General features: G+C 40.8%; 1 protein-coding gene across 1 annotated transcript in view; it reads left to right on the forward strand.

Annotated features, from left to right (window-relative positions):
• ISM1 (isthmin 1) overlaps window positions 1-18270 on the forward strand; it is a 38761-nt gene extending 20491 nt beyond the window's left edge. Inside the window, exons 3-6 of the mRNA XM_042885735.1 lie at window positions 9436-9703; window positions 12587-12730; window positions 15772-15861; window positions 17478-18270. Coding sequence (XP_042741669.1) covers window positions 9436-9703; window positions 12587-12730; window positions 15772-15861; window positions 17478-17995 — 1020 coding nt within the window. The 3' untranslated portion in view covers window positions 17996-18270. The remainder of the gene's footprint in view (window positions 1-9435; window positions 9704-12586; window positions 12731-15771; window positions 15862-17477) is intronic.
• The last annotated feature ends 2026 nt before the right edge of the window (window positions 18271-20296 follow it).

A 20296-nucleotide genomic window follows, 5' to 3' on the forward strand; every position in this document is an offset into this window, starting at 1 on the left:
ACCATTCCCAAATGTTATAAGAGAATACGTGTAGCAGAAATGCTAAGTCATGGCCTGCACCAGTGATTGAGCACCTGGTGGGAAGGCAGGGCCAACCCAGGGAAGCTGGTGAATGCAATGCAGCTGAGTGACTGGAAGGACTGGAACCAGGATCCACCCCTTCCCAGGCCTCATTTAAAGACTGGCACTGGAAGTAAGGGTATCTTGCTGGAGATCCCTACCTACTAGAGGTCTTCCAAAGGTAAGCAGTTTTTCTTTCTTTGTTTCTGCAGCTGCTGCATTTGGGTTTGTTCTCATTTGCTGCTGCCTAGGATTGTGCTAGTTCACTCTTACTGCTGTACTTTCCATCGCTTTACAGCATGACAATAGGTCTTTAAGTTTCTTCTCAAAATGTGGTCCTCTCTATAGAACTGTGCCTTAAGAGTCAATTTCTGCAGCAGCTGAAAAACTGTAAAAGAAAATCTGTCTGCAAGAAACTTTGTTATATGTTATTCCTCAAACTATTCTTGGGTTTGGAATGGCCTCTTGCAAGCCATTTGCATCTTTAAAACTTCAAGGCTTAGAAAGAGGAAAAAATGAGTGATTTGTTTTTAATTCAGAACCTTAAAGCAAAATTGGCGTTAATAAGAAGTCTTTTTTAACCAAAACAATAAATTGAAATGTTGTTCCGCCTAAGATGTGCTTATAAAAACAATACGCTAATAGAACTAGTTTTCTGGCTAAATAAATTCCTGGCTTCTTGCAGTTCCCCAGCCCACAAAATTACCATTCCTTTTGATATGTCTAAGAAGTACATACATAAAGATATAATAGACCTATTCGTGAGAGAACAAGCTGTCTCAAAGTCAACACTCCATTACTTCATAGATGGCTCGCAACATTAAGAAGTCTAACCGATTTGGATCAAGTGCAGGTCCAATACTTGACAGGCCAAGGTAGTAAACACGTTCAACATGTGGTGCCTGTACACATCCTTCTAAAAAGCCTCAGGAAGGGAAGGTAGGGAAGCTATAAGGGCCCCAGATTGTGGGAGGAGGTAAACAGTGTAATATCACTGTTCTGACAGTATGTAAACCATGGAGGAGGGCAGGAGGAGACAAAAACCTTCTCTGATTCGTGACAGTGCTTTATGTTTGGACTTAGGGAATGGATAAATGACTGGAGGATGGAAACATTTCCCTGGCTTGTCTTTACAGTAACTGCTTCTGCTATGACCTCTTTTTCCACCACCTGATGCTGGAAATGTGTCAGCCAGCTAAGTCAGCAGTTTTGCTGGACTCTGAGAACTGGAAACCCTTTTCCTGTAGACTGGAAAACATTGGGCAACATTAATCCCAGAGCTTTTTCTTACGTGTAAGGATCAATTCTTTCAGAAATAGGCTGCCTATGTTCTGTATTATACTTATTCAGGTGCATAAGTAGGGATGTGCAAATCTTCCTTAAGTTCCTAGTTGACAGTCCTGCAGCAGCTTAGGCCTTACAGAGATAAAAAGTTCATTAATTCATTAAGAAATCATTTGTAGAAATGACTTTGAAGAAATTTTATTTCTTTGCCTGAATATTGTAAAACGCTGGTTTATTCTTTCATGGGGGAGGAGGGGGAATTAAAAAAAAAAAAAAAAGCTATAGGGAATTCTTGCATATTAAGTAATAACAGTTAGTGACTAGCAATTTTCTCATCAGCTGTTTGGCAAACAAAGGCATAATCAATGCTCATCTTTTGTTTTGCTCACTGGCTTTGGGATCGGTGAGCTATGATCCTAAGAGCATTAATTTAGAGTCACAGAATCATTAAAATTGGAAAAGACCGCTAAGATAATCTTATCCAGCCATCTGCCTACCACCAACATTGCCCACTAAACCATGTCCCTTAGTACTACATCTACCCTTTCCTTAAACACTTCCAGGGATGGTGACTCCACTACCTCCTTGAGAAGAAAGATTTGCCTAGTACCCAACCTGAACCTCCCCTAGTGCAATTTGGGGCCATTCGCATCTCATCCTATCATTGTTACCTGGGAGAAGAGGCCAACTCCCACCTCACCAGAACCTCCTTTCAGGCAGTTGTAGAGAGCAATAAGTTGTAGAGAGCCTCCTCTTCTCCAGACTGAACAGTGGGCTTGATCCCCTTGATGTCCTGCATATGCCATGTGCTAGCACTCAAGATGATCTATTTCATAACCTTCCCTGGCACTGAGGTCAGGTTGACAGGCCTGCAGTTCCCCAGATCCTCCTTATGACCATTCTTTCAATAGGAGTCACACTGACAAGCCTCTCTGAGGACCCCTCCAGTTGGCGAGGACCTCTGATAGATGGTGGAAAGCAGCTTGGCTATTGCCTCCACCAGCACTCTCAGGTAGATTAAATACATGTAAATAATGAATTGAGAACCTCAGCCTTTTCCTTGTCCTCAGTGGTCACATTCCCTGCTGCATGCAGTAAAGGATGGAGATTCTCTTTAGCTCTACTCTTACTGTTAATATACCTGTAAAAACACTTTTGTTGTCCTTAACCATACTGGCCAGGTTGAGTTCAAGATGGGCTTTTGCCTTTCTAGACTTCTCTCTCCATATCCTAGCAATTTCCTTGTACTTTCCTTGATTTGAACCCACAGCCTCTCTTCACTTTTATTAGTGTAGGCCTATGTGGATCAAAAATAACCTAAACATTTTAAAAACCTACTAAACAGATGTTAAATTCAGCCTAAGAAAGCAGGTTTTGAAGAGAGAACTTCAGTGAGTTCTCTTTATGGCCATTCCTTCTCTGGTTTTCTGTGAGAATGTAACTGCTATATCATGCCCTAGTTATGTGCTCTTTTGGAGAGGAAGTAGTGGATTTCAGAACACCATCACAGGAATTCAGGAAAATATGTCCCCCAGGCTACTACTGTATTTATCAGGTGATAATCAAATGTAAGTGTAGTGACCTGCCTTCTAGAAAAACCTCGGAAACAATAATTAGAGCCTGCAGTAAGGGAAATGCTGTTTGACTCTTTGCATGCAAGACACAAATTACTAAACAAGACTTTCTGTGGTGTTCTTGCCTTGTTAAATCTTGCATCATTTTGAGTGGCGTTTTGTGCCTCAGCACTGCTTTCATAGTGGTTGTTTTAGAGTAACTGTAGCAGCAGCTGTCAAGCACAGGCTGGTTGTTTGGTTTGAAGTATTAGATTTTCTTTATTTTGGTCATTTCAGCTTTTCTCTCAATGCTTGGGAGACTTCAGGAAGAGAATGGGATTTAAAATGTTGATCATGTTTTTCTCTGCATTTTCTTGTCTCTTTTTTCATAGATTTGCACTTGTTTGACATAAAGTAGCTGAGGGATGCTTATGCAGACCTTGTAAACGGGCAGAGTAAGACAGAATATTTCATACTTCTAAGTAACAGAAGGAAGTCATGCAGGGGATGAATAGAAACTTGCTTGTTTTTCATTTTTGATCAGCTTTTCTCATTTCTCCTAACCAGCCTTTTATGGCCTCACAGCTGTTCTCTGAGGCCTGAGACTCTGTCTCACCTTCCTGGCTGTTCCTCTGGGACCTCAACATGCAGTTGAGATTTTGCTCATGTCCCTCCTTCTTACTCCTGGTTTCCCACTCTTGCGTAGGTGGTTGTCCTGCTACTTTGCTGCTTTCCTAGCAGTGGTGATCAACAAATAACAAGAAAAGGAAAAAATTGCCTACTGTTTGTCATGCAAAGGCTTTCCATTGATACTGATCTTATAAATAACTTGAATCTTGATGTCAAAACCAGTATACCTGAAATACAACTGGGTGAGTTCCAGTTGTGACAGTTGACGAGACAAGTTCTGAACAGAAACAGAGTTAGGCAGGATTTCTGACCTAAAAAATGTCGACGTGTCTTAGAAAGCATATGATTAAATCTGTTTTGATTAGTATTCTTGCTGAAAATTGTGGCACTGGGAATAATAGAAGGCAGAAGTTAATGCTGCCTGCTTGAGGAAATGTCACTTGAGAACTGTGGGCTGTTTTTCTCAGTCATGGCATACCAGTACTTCTTTGTTAGTTTTATTTATTCTCACAGAATTGTTTGAGTTGAATGAGACCCTTAAGGGCCGTCTAGTTCAACTCCCCTGCAGTGAACAGGGACACCTACACTAGATCAGATTGCTCAGAGCCCCGTCCAGTCTGACCTTGAATGTCCCCAAGAATGGGGGCACCTATTACCTCTTTGGGCAACCTGTCTCACCATCCTTACTGTAGAAAACTTTCTTCTTATATCCAATTGAAATCATCAATGTTCCAGTGTGAAACCATTTCCCCTTGTCCTATGACAATAGGTGTTGCTGATGTCCTCTTCTTTCTTATAGCCTCCCTTTAAATTCTGAGAGGCTGCTCTCAGGTGTCCCCCGAGCCTTTTCTTCTCCAGGCTGAACAGCCTCAGCTCTCTCAGCCTGTCCTTGTTGATTCCTATTCCTTGATATCTACTCAATTTCTACCATCTCTTAAAAAATAAAAAAGAAATAAGTAAATAAAAATACACAGTACCAGTCACTCTAGGAGAAACAAGGCTGTACGGTTGTCTTTTTTTTAAATAAAAAAAAAAAAAGCTACAGAGTTCAACTCTTCTCTAGGTTCATCAGTATCCATTCCTCATCTCTATTCATATCACACAGCTTTGAACACAATTTATTAAATTTATTTTTTGGAGAAACTTCATGTTTCTCCAAAATGTATGAAACTTTATGTCTGAAGCTGCTAGTTTCACTGCAGTGGAAAGCAACACCATGTTAGTATCATCACAAAAGATTCAGCAATATCTGTGGCACTGAGTTCTAACCAGGATGTCCCACCTCTAATCTAGCTCTTTAAGGACAAGAGAGCTGTGGTAGCACTGAGTTCTTGTAATGCCTTTATGGTTTGATTCTTTGAGATAACAGGGACAATTGCTGCTGTTAAGTTAAAACCCAGGAAAGTGGAGAGTGCTTGTTCCTTTTCTTGTTCCTTCAGCTGGGTCTGTACTATGGAGAACTCTCTGCTTCAAAGAGCAGTTGCCTGGTCAGTCTGTCTGCTTTGCTGCACTCACTGCAGCAGCAGAAGCACAGCATAGCCATGTCAGGAGCTAAGCTAGTCCTCTTAGCAACCTGGAAGGATGAGTCTTGGCAGAGCTGGGTGCTGGAAAGCCATGGCTAGCAGCTTCTTATAGCGGAGCTGTGACCTCTGCAGTTATTTACTGTCATAGTTAAGAAGAGCTTGCCACAGAGTGCACAATTCAGACCAGGGCTTGGGACCAGAACTTGAATTGAAGGATTCAGGTAGGCCCATTGGAACAAAAATTTCAGGATTTGAGTCATATTTTCTTCATTGCTCCAAGCAAACTTTAATACCTTTCACTTTCATCTGGTGAGTCCAGAAAACTGTTGTAAGTGAGCTGTCATTACATTACCAGAAGTAATTTTTCATCACTACAGACATCATTTTAGCTCAACTGTTATGTGACGTAAACCTAAACTTATCATTTCAGTATCTTATAATTAATCAATTTCAGTTCTGCTGTTACAGTATTTACCTTGCTGACTTGCACGTATCCATCTTTACAGGATGGCAAGTTCTGCACTGAAAACTTGCATCAGTTTCATGATGGCAGCAGTAGAAATGTCCCAGAACCCATGGCTTGCACAATATTGCAAGTGTACTTCTTCTTGTAACATAATCTTCCAGTTGCTTAGGGCAATGTTTACACCATTAAAGTGAATTCAGAAACATTGTCTCAGTAAACAGGACAAAGTACTTAAGAACTTTTTGTGCACTCCAGCAAGTGGGATAATATTTATCTTCTGTATACTTTTGGCTAGGAGAGAATTGGATGTTGATGTCCCAAGACATCTGTGCTTGATACATTTGTTTCGTTAGAAATTCATTGCAAATCTGTTGTTTTAATGTACCTATGCCAATTGTTTTTAACAATTTTTAGAGGAACATCCTTATTTATAGCTCAAACAACCATAAAAGAAATGGCTTCACTTTAGGGTTGAATACTTCTGAAGATGATTGTGGATTTATACAAGAACCATGTTACCACAGACATCTTGGGAAGCGTGACAAAAAAATAAATAATCATCTTTGCAGTTTTGATAATCTCTGGAAGAAGAAAACAGGGAAAATGTCTTTGAAACAGTCTTTGTGATAAAAATACTAAACAAGGTCTATTTCTTATTTTTTGAAAGAACGTGTTTTTGTTGGAATCATACAACGGGAGAGCTTTTCCAGAGCTGTCTTAACTGCCCCCTTTTTAATGGCTATAGTTCTGGATCTGATTGCTTTTTTTTAATTGTTATTAAAAAAAAGTAAATACAAAACAGTATGGAAACGAATTGGAGGATAGGTATTTGCCTATTTTATATATATATATATATATATATATATATATATATATATATATATATATATATGTATAAAATATGTATATATAAAATATACATATATATGTGTGTGTATATATATATATATATATATGCATAGTTATAGGCTAATGTTGTTAAGGTTAACTGTAACTATTGGAAGAATTCAGTGAATGCTAATTTCTCAAAACTGTACATCAGTCAAGCAATTACTTCCCTATCCCAAAGAAGTAACCACTTCTCACACCTCCATCCTAGCCCTCAAGTCATATCTTGGAGGCACTCTGTTGCTATTTGCCAATTTCCTTCCTGCCTCTGGAAGGTGCCTTAGAGTTTACTGGAGCTGGGCAGGGCACAGATGTTTCCCTGGAAACAAACAGGACTAGACTGCTGGAGTCATCTATTTTTATTTTTATTTTTAATTTGCCAAGCCTGGCAGGTCAGATAGTCCCAGGACTTGCAGAATTTCTTTCACTTCATGGTTTTAAAATTGCAAACAACTTTGTAATCAAAACTTATGAAGGAGAAATACTGGTGTTTGCCAGACTGCTACACTGGACTTAAATTTTATGTTCATTGATTCAATAGCCTATTTAAAAACCTTGCTTACACTGAGGTGGATCTCTCCTGACCTCTCTCTTTGTGATAAAGGGATTATTGATGGTCTCAGGCCATAACTCCTTATCTAGTTCAAGGGTGACACAGAATAGTCTTACAGAGTCAGTTACAGTCACACAAGAGGAAAAGTGGCAAAGTGCAGGGACTCCTTCTCCCCTGCCCAGCTATTACTGAAAGAAGCACCATATGTTTGCACACAGTCTGTGCCTTCCCATGGCTTTGAGTCATCCCAATGCTGTGTAGTTCCCAGTTTGTTCCTCATTAGCTAACATGGAGTAAGGACTTAAAGCTTGCAGTGACGAGATTAAATTTGTCACACCTTGTGTTCTGGAAAACTCACTTAAAGGCCTTTTTAATAAACCTGTTTTGTAGTACACACAGACTGATTGCAGACATGTCTTGAAAGTAAATTGATGGCGGTGCTGCTGAAGGTCTGATGAGGTCTTTTGAGCCCGAAATTCACCTGCCTATCTTCCTCAATGGAACACATAGCACAACTGAAGCCCCTGTGTCTCTACAAACCATCTCTGCTTAAACTAACTTGGAATCCTAAATAAGTGTCTTAAATCCAAATCCTTATGGTCACAGTCATATAACTACAGTTTAGCAAAGCAAATGGATTGTCAAGTGCTTCTATTTAAAAAAAAAAAAATTTTGTTTTTTTTCTCTTTGCTGAGTCATTGCTTACAAAGTTAATGTGGTCATAAAAAATACTTGTTACCAAAGTAATAGTCATATTAATTTTCACACGGTCAGTACTAAAGCCCTCTGACTGGCCAGCAGTGCAGTATTACCCATTCAGTAACATCATTTATTTTCACTTATTGTGAAAACTCTGTTTTGCTTTGGTCAGTGCCACAGTTTTGAACCCCTGAACTCACCCTGTTGTTTTCAGACTTATGAAATCCATTTTAATTCTTGGTCTGTAGAAACTGAGGTTAATGAAGTAATTCTGATTCCACATTTAGTTTGGAAGTAAAAGATCTCTTGTGTAAAGATTCTGTTAGGCTGACAACTGCACTTTCCATTGCTCTTGCTCTTTCTCCCAGTGCCATTTCATGCTAGCCTCAAAGTTGTTCTGTTTCAATGGCTCTGTCTGTCTATGGTCAAAGGCAAAGGATTGAACTGATTCAAAATCTTCTTTCTCCAAAAAGAATGCATGGGCATTGTCTTGTCTGTATAGTTGTGCCTGCTGCTACTAAGCTATGGCAGCAACTCCTTGGTTTGCTTCCTATGTTAGATTCCTCTGTAGATCAATTACAGGTAGCTGTAGAAACTGTTTTTCTTCTTCAAAGTCAGAAGAGCATCCATAATTACGCATTTTCCAGTTCTTAAATAACCCAGTTTTTCTGGAGTACTATCTTGAAAGTTTATTTTTTTTAAGTCTACAGAGCATGAAGAAAACATAGGTATATCTGATTCTCACTTCTGTGCTATGCTTAGCCAGTCCAATATAATCACTGAACCACACCAGCATTGAAGCATTAGAGCATTTCATGATTTGTCTCAATATGCTTGAGTCATAGAGCCACGGTTTCTGATGGGTAGTTCCTATTTGTACATAAATAGCCACCTATACACACACACAATATTTATCCAAGAGTTATGTAATAAACACTGTTCAGCCCGAGTAATGAAGGGCTGTCCCTGTGTGGCATTATATTTGCATTCCTGATGCCTGTGAGTAAATGGGGTGGCAAAACTTGAATCTTGGCTCTAGGTTCTGCAGGAGCCATGAATGAATCATACAGCATTACCCTCGGCAGCACAGGAGGACCTGCTTCAGGTGCCGTAGCAGCAAGTGATTTATGTAGCAATGTCTGAAAAAGCCGCTAGTTCTCAGCCCTGCAGAGAGGTTTCATGTGGCAGGGCATGATGGAAACGTGGTACTGCAAGTGGACAGTGCGAGAGGCAAGGCTGAGCTGCTGCTATAGGGCAAGGCAGATGCAAACCTGCATTGACCCAATGCAGACTGTGGGCTCTGTCCTCCACCTTCACACCCGTGGACTTCCTTAGTCCTCTGCTAAGTCAGTCTAAGCTCTCAGAACAGGCTCTGCATACTGGTGCGTTTCATGCTTGCTTCAAATTCAGCCCCAGAGTATTTGGAGGAACAGATATGATTTTCCTGGTCATAAATGTCCAGGTTTGAACATATTTTCCCCATAAGGCAGAAATTTCTGCTGCAGAGTTTTTAGGCACAGCATGGGTTATTATTTTGTGTGGTATTTTTCCTAGCTTTTGTTCCAAGGTCTGATTCAGCAGAGGTAGCAGAAGGAATCACTCAGCCTCTGCATATCTCTGTGCTCAGTAATCTACATATGGTCTACAACATGCTACCCCTACATTATTACGTAGTCCCCTTCAAGGCAACATCGGTCATTTGCCTTTGCTGTATAAAAAGTCTCCCTCTGACTAGGAGGTGACAGTGACAGGCAGTCTGCCCTGTTTTGAATCCCATAGGTTACCATTGAAGTGGTGGATGGCCCTGACACAGAAACTGACAAGGACCTTCAGAAAGAAAACAGCAAGCCTAGCTGGCCAGTCTCATCACCTGACTGGAGAAATTGGTGGCAGAGGTCCTCCACCTTGACTCGCATGAGCAGTGGTGACCAGGACTACAAGTATGACAGCACTACTGAGGACAGCAACTTCCTGAACCCTCTCGGTGGGTGGGATGGTCATGCACCCAGTCACCGGACATTTGAGTCCAAGGAGCAGTCAGAGTATGGTAAGTTTGTGTTCCAGGCCTCTTATGGGCATCTTGGGATTGTAAAATGAGTTTGGGGGAAATGAGAATGGTGAGGCATTGCTGAAAGTAGGCCAAACAAAATAGGATTTTTCAACATGTGGCTTTTGTTCATCAGCTTTTAAATACAAATCTGTGCAGATGCACAAGCTGTACTGTGGTAGCTACATTCCACTAGTAAGTCTATAATCTTGAAAATCATACCAGTTATCCCATAAGAGGGTCTTTTTTTAGTCCTAAGTGTACTTTTTTTAAAAGCAAAGGAAGCAAGGTTTCGTATTTATTTTTAGAGTAAGGATAAGTACAAATTTAGAATCATGCAGTGGTTTGGGGACTAAAATATAATTACTGGTTAAATAAGCAAGATCTAAAACATGGTAGTGTTTGGTGGATACATAAATAAGGAAGATGAATTATGTTGGTGCGTGTGTGGGGAGTGGCATATGCAGCAGGAACATTGTGTATTTGCGTGTGTAATTCTCTTCCAGATGTGTCATGGTGAAAACAATTGTTTTCAGCTTGTTGCATGAAATGGTTGCGGAAACTAGAAGCAGAAAGGAGATATGTTTGCACATTGCCCCACTAGGGTATAACTATGTGCGTGAGAAAGACTCAAAGGAGGTGAATTAATATGTGCCCTTCAGGAGCCACAGGTAGATCAAAGCCTCTCTGTTTTATGATAGTACGTAAATAGAATTAGAGCAGGATTTCAAAGCCAGAGTATTTGTGGCACTCGCGCTGCAACAGCTAGATACTGCAAAGTGGCTGTTGTGCATTGTTTCAGTCTTAACTTTCCCCTGTTTATGTCCTAGAGCCTTAACACTGGAGAGAACCTTCTCACAGAATGGTGTATTTAAATGTATACATTTGTATTAAATTTTTGTGGCCAGAAGATTAAAGCCTATCCCTTCTTTTTGCACCTGTGTTTAGTTGTGGGCATGCTTTATTGCCAGGAACTCATATATTGGGTGGGTATTATTTTAGGCAAAATAACATTGCTCTCACAAATAATTGTGGTAGAATTAATAGGAACAATATATGTGTGCATGCATATATATATATATAGAGAGAGAGAGAGAGAGAGAGAGATTTAAAATAGGGAGAACAGGTTGAGGTCCAGAAGAAAATTCAACCTAATATGTTTAATAGTAGCTAGATACTGTATGCTTTTTAATGCATTATAAAGATGAGGTAGCCAGGCTTGCAAATTAATTAGAGCTCTTTATCATGCTCCAGAGCACCTTACTAATTGCAAGAAACTCTTGGCCTTCTTACTAATGTAAAATGTTGTGCTCTTCTGGCCTTTGCCAGGAGGATGTTGTAGCAGATAATGTCTACAGGGGGCTTCTATGCTATTTCCAGCCCCTCTCCATTATAATCTATGTTATATATAATCCTATTCAGATTGCTGTAGTGCCCTCCTGTTGGTACATCCCAGAATTGGGTGTCATTGCACAGACTGCAGGGATCATCATTCTGCCCACACCATGTTAGCGGACACCTGATTCAGCAGCAGCTGTGTAAGAAAAGGAGGAAAAGCGCACAAGGTCCCTGCCGCTAGGAACTTGTGTCTAGGCAGCTTGCTATGAGTGAGATATATAACCTTTGCATACTCCTGACAGTAAATGTTTAATAGCACCTTTCAGAGTTGTCATCAGTCATTACATATGGTACAAATCAAGTCATGTTCTACTAACCAGCTCAGGAAGTCCACAGACAGCATGGCAGTGAAGGGGAAGTGGGAATCATGTGTAGCGTGGAAGCCTTTTCAAAGATCTGTCCCTGCATCTTGCCAGTGCCTACACGGTCAGCCTGTATCTATAGAACAGTCACTGAACTCACATTTGCTTTGCTACTGCTATGAGTGTAGCCCAAAGGAGCAAAGCTACAAGCTACCATCGCACGGTCAGTTGAGCACATGTAGATTACAGAGAACACTATTAAGCCAAGAGTCTGTAGTGAGACAAAGCTCAGCTGGTGGAGCTGAAAGGCAAGATGCCAGTTTGAATGGAATTGAACTGGGGTTGGTTCACAGGCTCCACCTGGTGCCTTTCACAAGGTGGGATGTGCAAGAGATAATACAACAGACATAAGAGACTGGATCGAAGGTGCTCAGATTCTTAATGGTGGCACAAAATCTTGCAGACTTGCTACTGTTTATCTTGGCTGTTTACTAGAAGACAGTAACCTCATGTTTCCACTAAAAGGTTCCTCCTACTTACTTAGGAATCAGATTTGGTGTTATTTAATTATTTGTGTGAACCAGTACAAATTGCATGTAGTTCTTGGTGCCAGATGACTTTGTAGTTCCCTACATTTATGGCAGTATTCTGGTAATATCTATTTCCTGTTTGAGGGGCAGAAGGAAAAAAAAAAACTTACAATTTTCAGACATGACCTTTAGCCTCTCACAGTCCAGCATTCATGGTATCCTAAAAGTTAATTAGGTAAGTATTGTTGTGCTATTGCTGTGTGTTTTGAAGAGAAGAAAAATGAAATGCGATTTATCCTCTAGTATTAGTTTGTGATCAGAAAACATATTCCTATGTGCAGGGAGATTATGTGAGTAGATGTGTACTGTTAGTCTATGACCCTGCTTTGCAGCTGAGAAGTCTCAGTTGCCAAAAGGTCAAAAGAGAAAGGAAATATTTTTTCAAATAATGCTGCATGCATTTCCCCGAGGAGCATCAAGTGTGAAAACCATTTAAACAGCAGGCTTATGCCTGGCACTTAGCCCGAGCTTCAGGTAGAGACATCTGGATTCCATTCCTGCTTTGCCTTCTAATAAAAAACACTACACACAGTAGTTTTGGGTAGTAGGAGTTTTGTTTCTTAATTTCCTTCGTCATCTTTGTTTTTATATAGACTACATTGATGGTGATGGAGACTGGAGCCCGTGGTCCCTTTGTAGCGTCACCTGTGGGAGCGGCAGTCAGAAGCGGACGAGGTCCTGTGGGTATGCCTGCACTGCCACCGAGTCACGGACCTGCGACAGGCCAAATTGCCCAGGTTTGGCTGCCCTAGCAGAAGGGCGACGTGAAGGGGTGGTCAAGGCAGGGGAAGAGTCCTTCTGTGCATAAAGCCGAGGCCCGTTGGGTCTTTGGCTAGGTAGGAGTTTTGTTGGGAAGAGAGAGATTGATTCTCAAGGGCATTTATGAAATGGCAGGTTCTTTGCTAGTAATAATATGTCTCCAGATACACTTTACCATCCCCTGAGACTTGAGAGACAAATACAGGCTTATTTTAGATTACGGCAGTCATTTTTGTGCCCAGTACGTTTTGTATTCCAAAGGGTGTAATCTACTGTCACGTAACAAATTTGTGTTAATTTTAGGATTTCAAAACAGGCATGCTGTTGCCTTAGTGAGCCCACATTTTGCTATGCAATGAGTGGACATGCCTATGCTCTGAACAAATAGCTCCCCCCACTTATATGGCTAATAAGGTGTGCACCTAACATATCCAGACTAAGGATGCAGAGTAAGACTCTGCATCTGTATATTAATATGAAGGAAAAAAAAAAACTTGTTTGTGTTTTACTCAAGAGATTTTGTTATTGTTGGGCTGCAAAATCTTCTGTCCTTGGAAGTCAACAGCTATGTTAAGGTGGAAATGTCTCCCCCTGTCTGTTACCATGTTGCTTGGTTAGCTGAAGACTTATAAATATTAAGCTTGGTCCTGCAGCAACTGGGGTGCATGTTGGGATGAAGGAAAAGGTAGTTGTAAATTGAATGTGTTCAGAAAATATAGCCATAACAAGGAGCCTTTCCTTAGATCCTGCCTTCCTGAAGGCATGGACATTAAACACTAGTAAAGCAAGTGTTGTTATCATCATCATCAAGCTTTTGCTTTACTGAAAGCAGGGCTGAGTGCTCATAAAACTTTAAAGCTGCTACAGCAACCTTGTCTCATGATGTTCTTTAAACACTATTGTGGGTTTTTATTTAGGTGAACTTGCAATGTGGTGATGCAGTAGTTCATAGAGTCATAGTTTTTTGCGCTGGGAAGGACATTAAAGGTCACCTAGTCCAAATGCCCTGCAATGAACAGGGGTACCTACAGCTGAATCAGGTGCCTCAGAGCCCCATACAGGGGTGGGGTATCCACCACCTCTCTGGACAACCTGTTCCAGTACCTTACCCCTCTTACTATATAAACCTTTTTCTTTATAACCAATCTAAATCTCCTCTCGTTTAGTTTGAAACCATTTCCCCTTGTCCTATCACAACAGACCCTGTTGAAGAGCCTGTCCCCTTCTTTCTTATACCCCTCTTTAGATACTGAAAGGACAACAATGATGGGGTATTTGTCATTTTGTTACTCCTAAGGTTAGAGAGAAGTGAAAACATGTGCCATGGTGGTATCACTACGCTTACTCAGTGATTCAGAAAGACAGAAATTGGTGGTCTGGTGTTTTTGGTGGGAAGAGAAATGTCAGGAGGGCTGGACTAATGGTTTAGGAACCTTGGTGAGGCAGTCGGAGGAGCTTCACTCACAGCTAGATGTGTACCTTCACTACAAGACAACTATTTCTAGGCAGTTCAGGAGAAAAATACTGCTGGATTTTTTTCATACATCTGAAAGCTTAAATCATAAGGGATTAAATCCAGAATATAGAACATAGCCCCCTGTTTTATTTTCCAGTATTTATTACCAGCTAGCATCAAACTGGGGCAAGCTTGAAAGAACGTATTATGTCATATAACAGACCCCCAACAATCAGCAAGCAAAATATATTCACTCTTTGAGGCTGTGCTGACATTTTTAAAATGACAAGGGCAAAGCTCAGCTTCTACTGTTTATAATGCTAGCAGTGAATTACTGCCTTGTAATGGATTCTTGGGTATCTATTATTCTTCATCTGCTGCTGGAGTAAAGGCAAAATCATATGATAATTTTATTGAAAAGCTGCCTGAGGCTGTTTTGAAGTTTTGCAAGCCACTATTATGTCCCAGTTCAGGAGATTAGGAGAAAGTTCAGTGGAAAGAAGATGGATGGTGAGCAGACTTCATTATTAACTGTATAGTTATCATGCATTAAAGAGCTTTCTGCTCTCTGTAGAGGGTTTTAAGTCAAGGGGAAAAAAAAAAAGAATAGTGTTCAAATGCTTCTTTGAAGAGATAATTGTTTTAAGGCTACATAACACAGACTGGGAAACATTAGGTTGCTAGGCAGGGTGAACTAAAACAGCACAGAAAGGATGCATGCTTCAGAAGGATCAAGTCATTTTCTGGAAATCCATTTGTCTCGCTCCTGATAGCAGACGCTTAGCTGGCGATTGCTGGAAGATCCTGATATTTTTATTCCACTGCTTCTATAGCTGTGATACTGCTGCTGGAGCTGGGGGATGGGCTTGATAGGTGAAGTTATTTATCTCTTGGCTACTCACATTTCAACTCCTACTACTAGGAAAGACCAGCAAGTACAATTCTTGTAATAGCATCTTTCTTCCTTGCGCTTCCTGAAAACTGTTTGCCCATGTACAGACATGAATTTATACACCTGTCTTCAGACATGTTGTTGTGATTTACAACATGACACAAATGTTGTTTCCCTAGTGCTTTATAGTTGCTGTCAGGAACTCATATTTATTTTGTCAGGCATTTGTATTATGTGCTTTTGAGACCATGCTGGTCAGATAAAGCTAATTAGGTGCAGTATGTGCGGATGTTCTACCTGAATTACTGGGAGCTGCTGGCAAGTCTTGAGTTTAGAAAGAATAGAACAACATTGGTTCTCCTATCCATCCCTACACTAGGTTCAAAACTGAACAATTTGCTGCTTAAGTATAATCTAAATTCTAAACTTTAAAAACTTTTTACCTTGGGGTTAAGCTAATTCTTTAAAACAGCAGTTAGTTTTGTAACACTCCAGATTCCATGTTCATTATGCTTTGAAAGGAACACTCCCTCCAGCAACAACTTCAGAATGCTTCTTTGACTAACAAGGCAGGTTTCAGAATAGGGGGGAGGAGGAGGTGGCAAAAGAGATAGTTGATTTTGTTCTGCTCTAATGGGAAAACACCACCACCATTAACACGTTTTCCATAGGGATTGAAGATACCTTCCGAACAGCAGCCACAGAAGTGAGCTTACTGGCTGGGAGTGAAGACTTCAATGCCACCAAACTGTTTGAAGTGGGTAAGTCAACCTGTCAGTCAATCTTCCAGTAATGGATAAGAAACTTACTTGTTCTTTCCTGTTTTGATTCTCATTGGGAGTCCAACATTTTAAGTTTGTTGTAAAACGCATTGGTAAAAATGGTTATTTATTATCTTGCTGGAGTTTACAACATGGACCTACTCACTTCCATCGCAGGCTTTCTGCTCTTAACAAATTTCTGTGCCTCTTTCACTGTAAAATTGTGAGTCTCTGTCCTAGCTCAGAAAAGAGCCGTCTGTGTCCATACTAATGGATGGCAACAATCAAACGCTGTTTGGCATGGGAGATACTATAAAAGCAATTTAAATACAGCCATCGCACTAAAACCAAAATGGCAATAACTTCTACAAGCACAAACAGCTTTTACAATGCTAAAGTAATCTTTATAGGGCATGACTTGATACCTGGTCTATCTAAAATTCAGCCCACCTTCCTAACATTCTGATTCCATCCCTCCAATGAAACCATGCAGTGGTCATTCTTAAATACTGGTTGCTGGACCAAACAGTGGTAACAACTAGGTAAACAGCACACTGCAGCACCTCCCTCCTGCAGTGCTGAAGCACAACAGTCAGTGACAGCTGGGAAAGGACCTTTAAAGAGGCAGTGAAACAAAATATGGATCGCTAAGTAAATATTTTGCAGGAATGGTTGCTGGAAGAGTTTTAGGTCCCAGTCATTGCATTACTCAAGTCCTGTCAAGTGTGGAGCAAGATGTGCAAATTCTCTTAAAGCCCACAGCATGACATGGACACCTTAAACAATATTTTGGGTAGAAGATGATTTAATGGATTCTTTCAAGACTGCTGGGAAATAATAAAAGGCCAGTATTCAGTATACTACTAGACTAAGTCTATAATTCCAGTTATAAGTCATGACCTTGGTGCCATTAAGTATTCCCAATATAGAGACACTGTGATATTATGTCACATATGCCCTTTTAGAATATGAATAATTTCTTGATGCATTGGTGAGAAGTCAGCCAAGAAATATCCCTTTGGGAAGAGGAAGAGAGAAAAAGTTATTTGGTAGTTAAAAGGAAGACGTAATTAGGGCTTAATAATAAACTTGAAAGTAATCCAGGCTTTGCTTGCCGTCTTGCTGTTTCCAGCACAGTAAGAAAATCTTTCAACCTCCAAATCTGCTGTTCTTACAAAGGTGAGTGTGTAGACAAGGGCTTGAAATCAAAGACAGTCTTCAAAGCCCTGTACAAGTTCAGAGAATGCAAACTCCCAATTTCAGTTCTGTTGCTTGTAAAACTCTGACAGTGTCTCTTGTGCTGCATAGGGATACCAGAGGCTGGGCTAGAATTTGCCATGTAAAAGAAACATCAAGGATTATTACCTGGCATTTGTACTGAAGTTTAATTCAGAGTAGCATTGCTTGAGGCCCTTGAAGTCAGTCACCTGTTTGATTTCTTTATAGAACAGGACAGCCCCTTAACACACTGTAGGCAAGGCAGCAAGCTTTAGCTACTGCCCTTGGTTTCTTAAGCAAAGCACCAGCTGAACAGCAATGCTTTACTCATTTGTTATCAGATCATATCAATTGGGCTGCTGCGTATCCTAAGCTTTCCCTTTCCTGCCCTTAAACAGATACTGATAGCTGTGAAAGATGGATGAGCTGCAAAAGTGAGTTCTTGAAGAAATACATGCACAAAGTGGTCAATGATCTTCCCAGCTGCCCCTGCTCTTACCCCAGAGAAGTTGCTTACAGCACTGCTGACATCTATGATCGGATTAAGAGGAAAAACTTTCGCTGGAAAGATGCAAGTGGTCCAAAGGAAAAACTGGAGATCTATAAGCCCACTGCACGGTACTGCATCCGCTCCATGCTCTCTTTGGAGAGCACAACACTAGCAGCTCAGCACTGCTGTTATGATGATAACATGCAGCTGATTACCAGAGGGAAAGGGGCAGGTACACCAAACCTGATCAGCATTGAATTTTCAGCAGAACTCCATTACAAAGTGGACATTCTACCCTGGATTATATGCAAGGGTGACTGGAGCCGGTACAATGAAGCACGACCTCCAAACAACGGGCAGAAGTGCACAGAAAACCCTACAGATGAAGACTATTACAAGCAATTTCAAGAAGCAAGGGAATACTGAAGAGGTTTTCCTCCTCTTCAGACAGAAAATAGCATTCATTTCCTGGATGCCAAAGAACTGATAACTGCTGCTGCACTATCTCCTTGACAGGCGCTGATCAGTTTCTTTATAATGAATGTGTATAGTTGTAATATAATACATAACTATTTTCATAGTGTGTGTAATTTATAAGCACATATCTCTCTCTCTCACACACACCTATTTTTACATATGGACATACATAAAATTTGTCCCAGTAAGATTTTATTCTACAATAACATTCATTTCATAATGTGCATTTTGCTTTGTTCACCAACTATAATGTGTGAGAAGGGGGAGCAGGAGGTAGGGATGCAGCTGCCATCACCATCAGGACCAAGGCCCCAGCTGAAGAAGGCACATATTTAAAAGTTATTAGGAAGAAGGGGTTTGAAAAATATACTCTTCCATATGAGAATGGTTTACAAGATTAATGCATCTACAGCATTTCTTTTCTCTTTAAGTGATTTCATGACTAATCATGTTTAAGAAAGGAATTTTTTTTTTTTTTAATTTACTATAAACCCTCATCAGCAACTGGAATCTTTCTGTTTCAGGCCAAGTCCTCACTATCAACTTGGGGCAGGCCTGCAGCAAGGGAAAGTTGTGGTTTTTCCAGAATCAGTCCCAGGGCAGTGGTCCCACAGCTCCAGATATGTAACTACAGCTGGCAGGGCCAGTGTCTATACTGGGGAGCAGATCTTCAGGGCAACTACCTGTAAGCTAAGCATGCATGTTGGAGGACTGAAGCCCAATATTTAAATATGGAGTGTTTGTTTTTTTCCATGATAGGAAAAGCGGAATACACATTTCTAAGTAAGTTCCCTCAGAGAGAGCATGCACCCAGCCTTTTTCTTCCCTTTTTACCATATGCTGAGGGCACAGTATCCTACAGAAGAAACTGTTCTTTCAAGAAGCTATCTGGGAGGAACTACATTCAGTTAAAACTTCATTTTATTTTATTTTTTGCAAAAAAAGCTAGCATTGTTTTTGTAAAGTATTTATTGAATTATAACAATAGCTCACATATGGGATGTGTCTCTAACGTGAAAGGCTGCAGTAGATGGAACACAATTGCCAAGAATGACTGTTGTTAGGTAGAGATTCACTTCCAAATTTTTATAAAGCACATGTTTACAGACATGACCCTGTAAAGAAGCAGCTGATACCTGCATTTTTATGAAAGATAAAGATTACACCACAGGTAAATAAATATTTACAGTTCCATCCCATAAAAGTCTGTCTTGCTGCACATCAGTAATGCTTTCATTTGGAAAGCTAAGGGTAAACATCACTAGAGAGATGTGTATCTTCAGATTGCATGCTCTGATGCCCATATGAACTCTGCAGCTGGATCTGCACACAGCAGTAAAGCCAATCTTGCATTACAGTCAGTATTTCTTAACTAAAAGACTCAAGACAGCCACAAAAGACAACTCCTCTCACTCTATATGTGAACTCATACATACATACTGTAAATCTCTGCACTAGCTCTGCTAGGCCTTTCAGGTACAAGCTGATTGCAGCTTCCTGGGCAGACACACGCATCTCCTCCCAGCATTACCTTATATGTAAGAAGTCTGCTGAGTGTGGGAAGCATCAGGATGGTGGTCATCTGCCCAGGTGTCACAACTCAAAGGGCTAAAAAGCAGCCCAGGCCTCAAACACCCACACTGACCAAAGGTGCAGGGTGTGCACTGCAAAACTACTCCCAGCCTGTCAGATCTACTTTAATAAGCTGCAAAGCCATAGCACTGCACTTGTGCTCCAGATATCCAGAAACACAGCAGCCCATGCAAAGCTACTGCACACACGCCACAACTAAGGTACCAAGGTAACCACACCGGCTGGGAATCTTGGCCAAGCCATCCGATTCCCCCCCCCCCCCCAGGCTCAAGCTGGAGATCCAGGGAGACGTGGCTATGTTTTAGCACTAACTGGCAGCAATGCAACATGGCTAGTTGAGCAAGAGAGCAAACATGGGGATTGCCCCTTAATTTTTATAGGAACCAGGTTTTGTAAATTCTTGCAAGGATGTATGAAGGATCCCTTAGCTAACTGAGCCAGTTAAATTGATAGCAGATGGATGAAAAGCAAAAGCAACTCCAGGATCAGTCACTTGCTAGAGGGGGCAGGTATTTTCTGCAGTATGGCAGTAGAGACCCTGCTTTTTACTTCACTTAAGTGTGTGGGTGAACAACAGGCTCAGGTTTCTCTGGGAGGGCAATGAGAGGGCACTCACAATTCTTGAAATATAAAACATCCTTCATTTCAGAGATTAGT

This window comes from Lagopus leucura, unplaced genomic scaffold (genome assembly GCF_019238085.1).
Source record: "Lagopus leucura isolate 7727_CA_CO unplaced genomic scaffold, USGS_WTPT01 Super-Scaffold_73, whole genome shotgun sequence".
Lineage (NCBI taxonomy): Eukaryota > Metazoa > Chordata > Aves > Galliformes > Phasianidae > Lagopus > Lagopus leucura.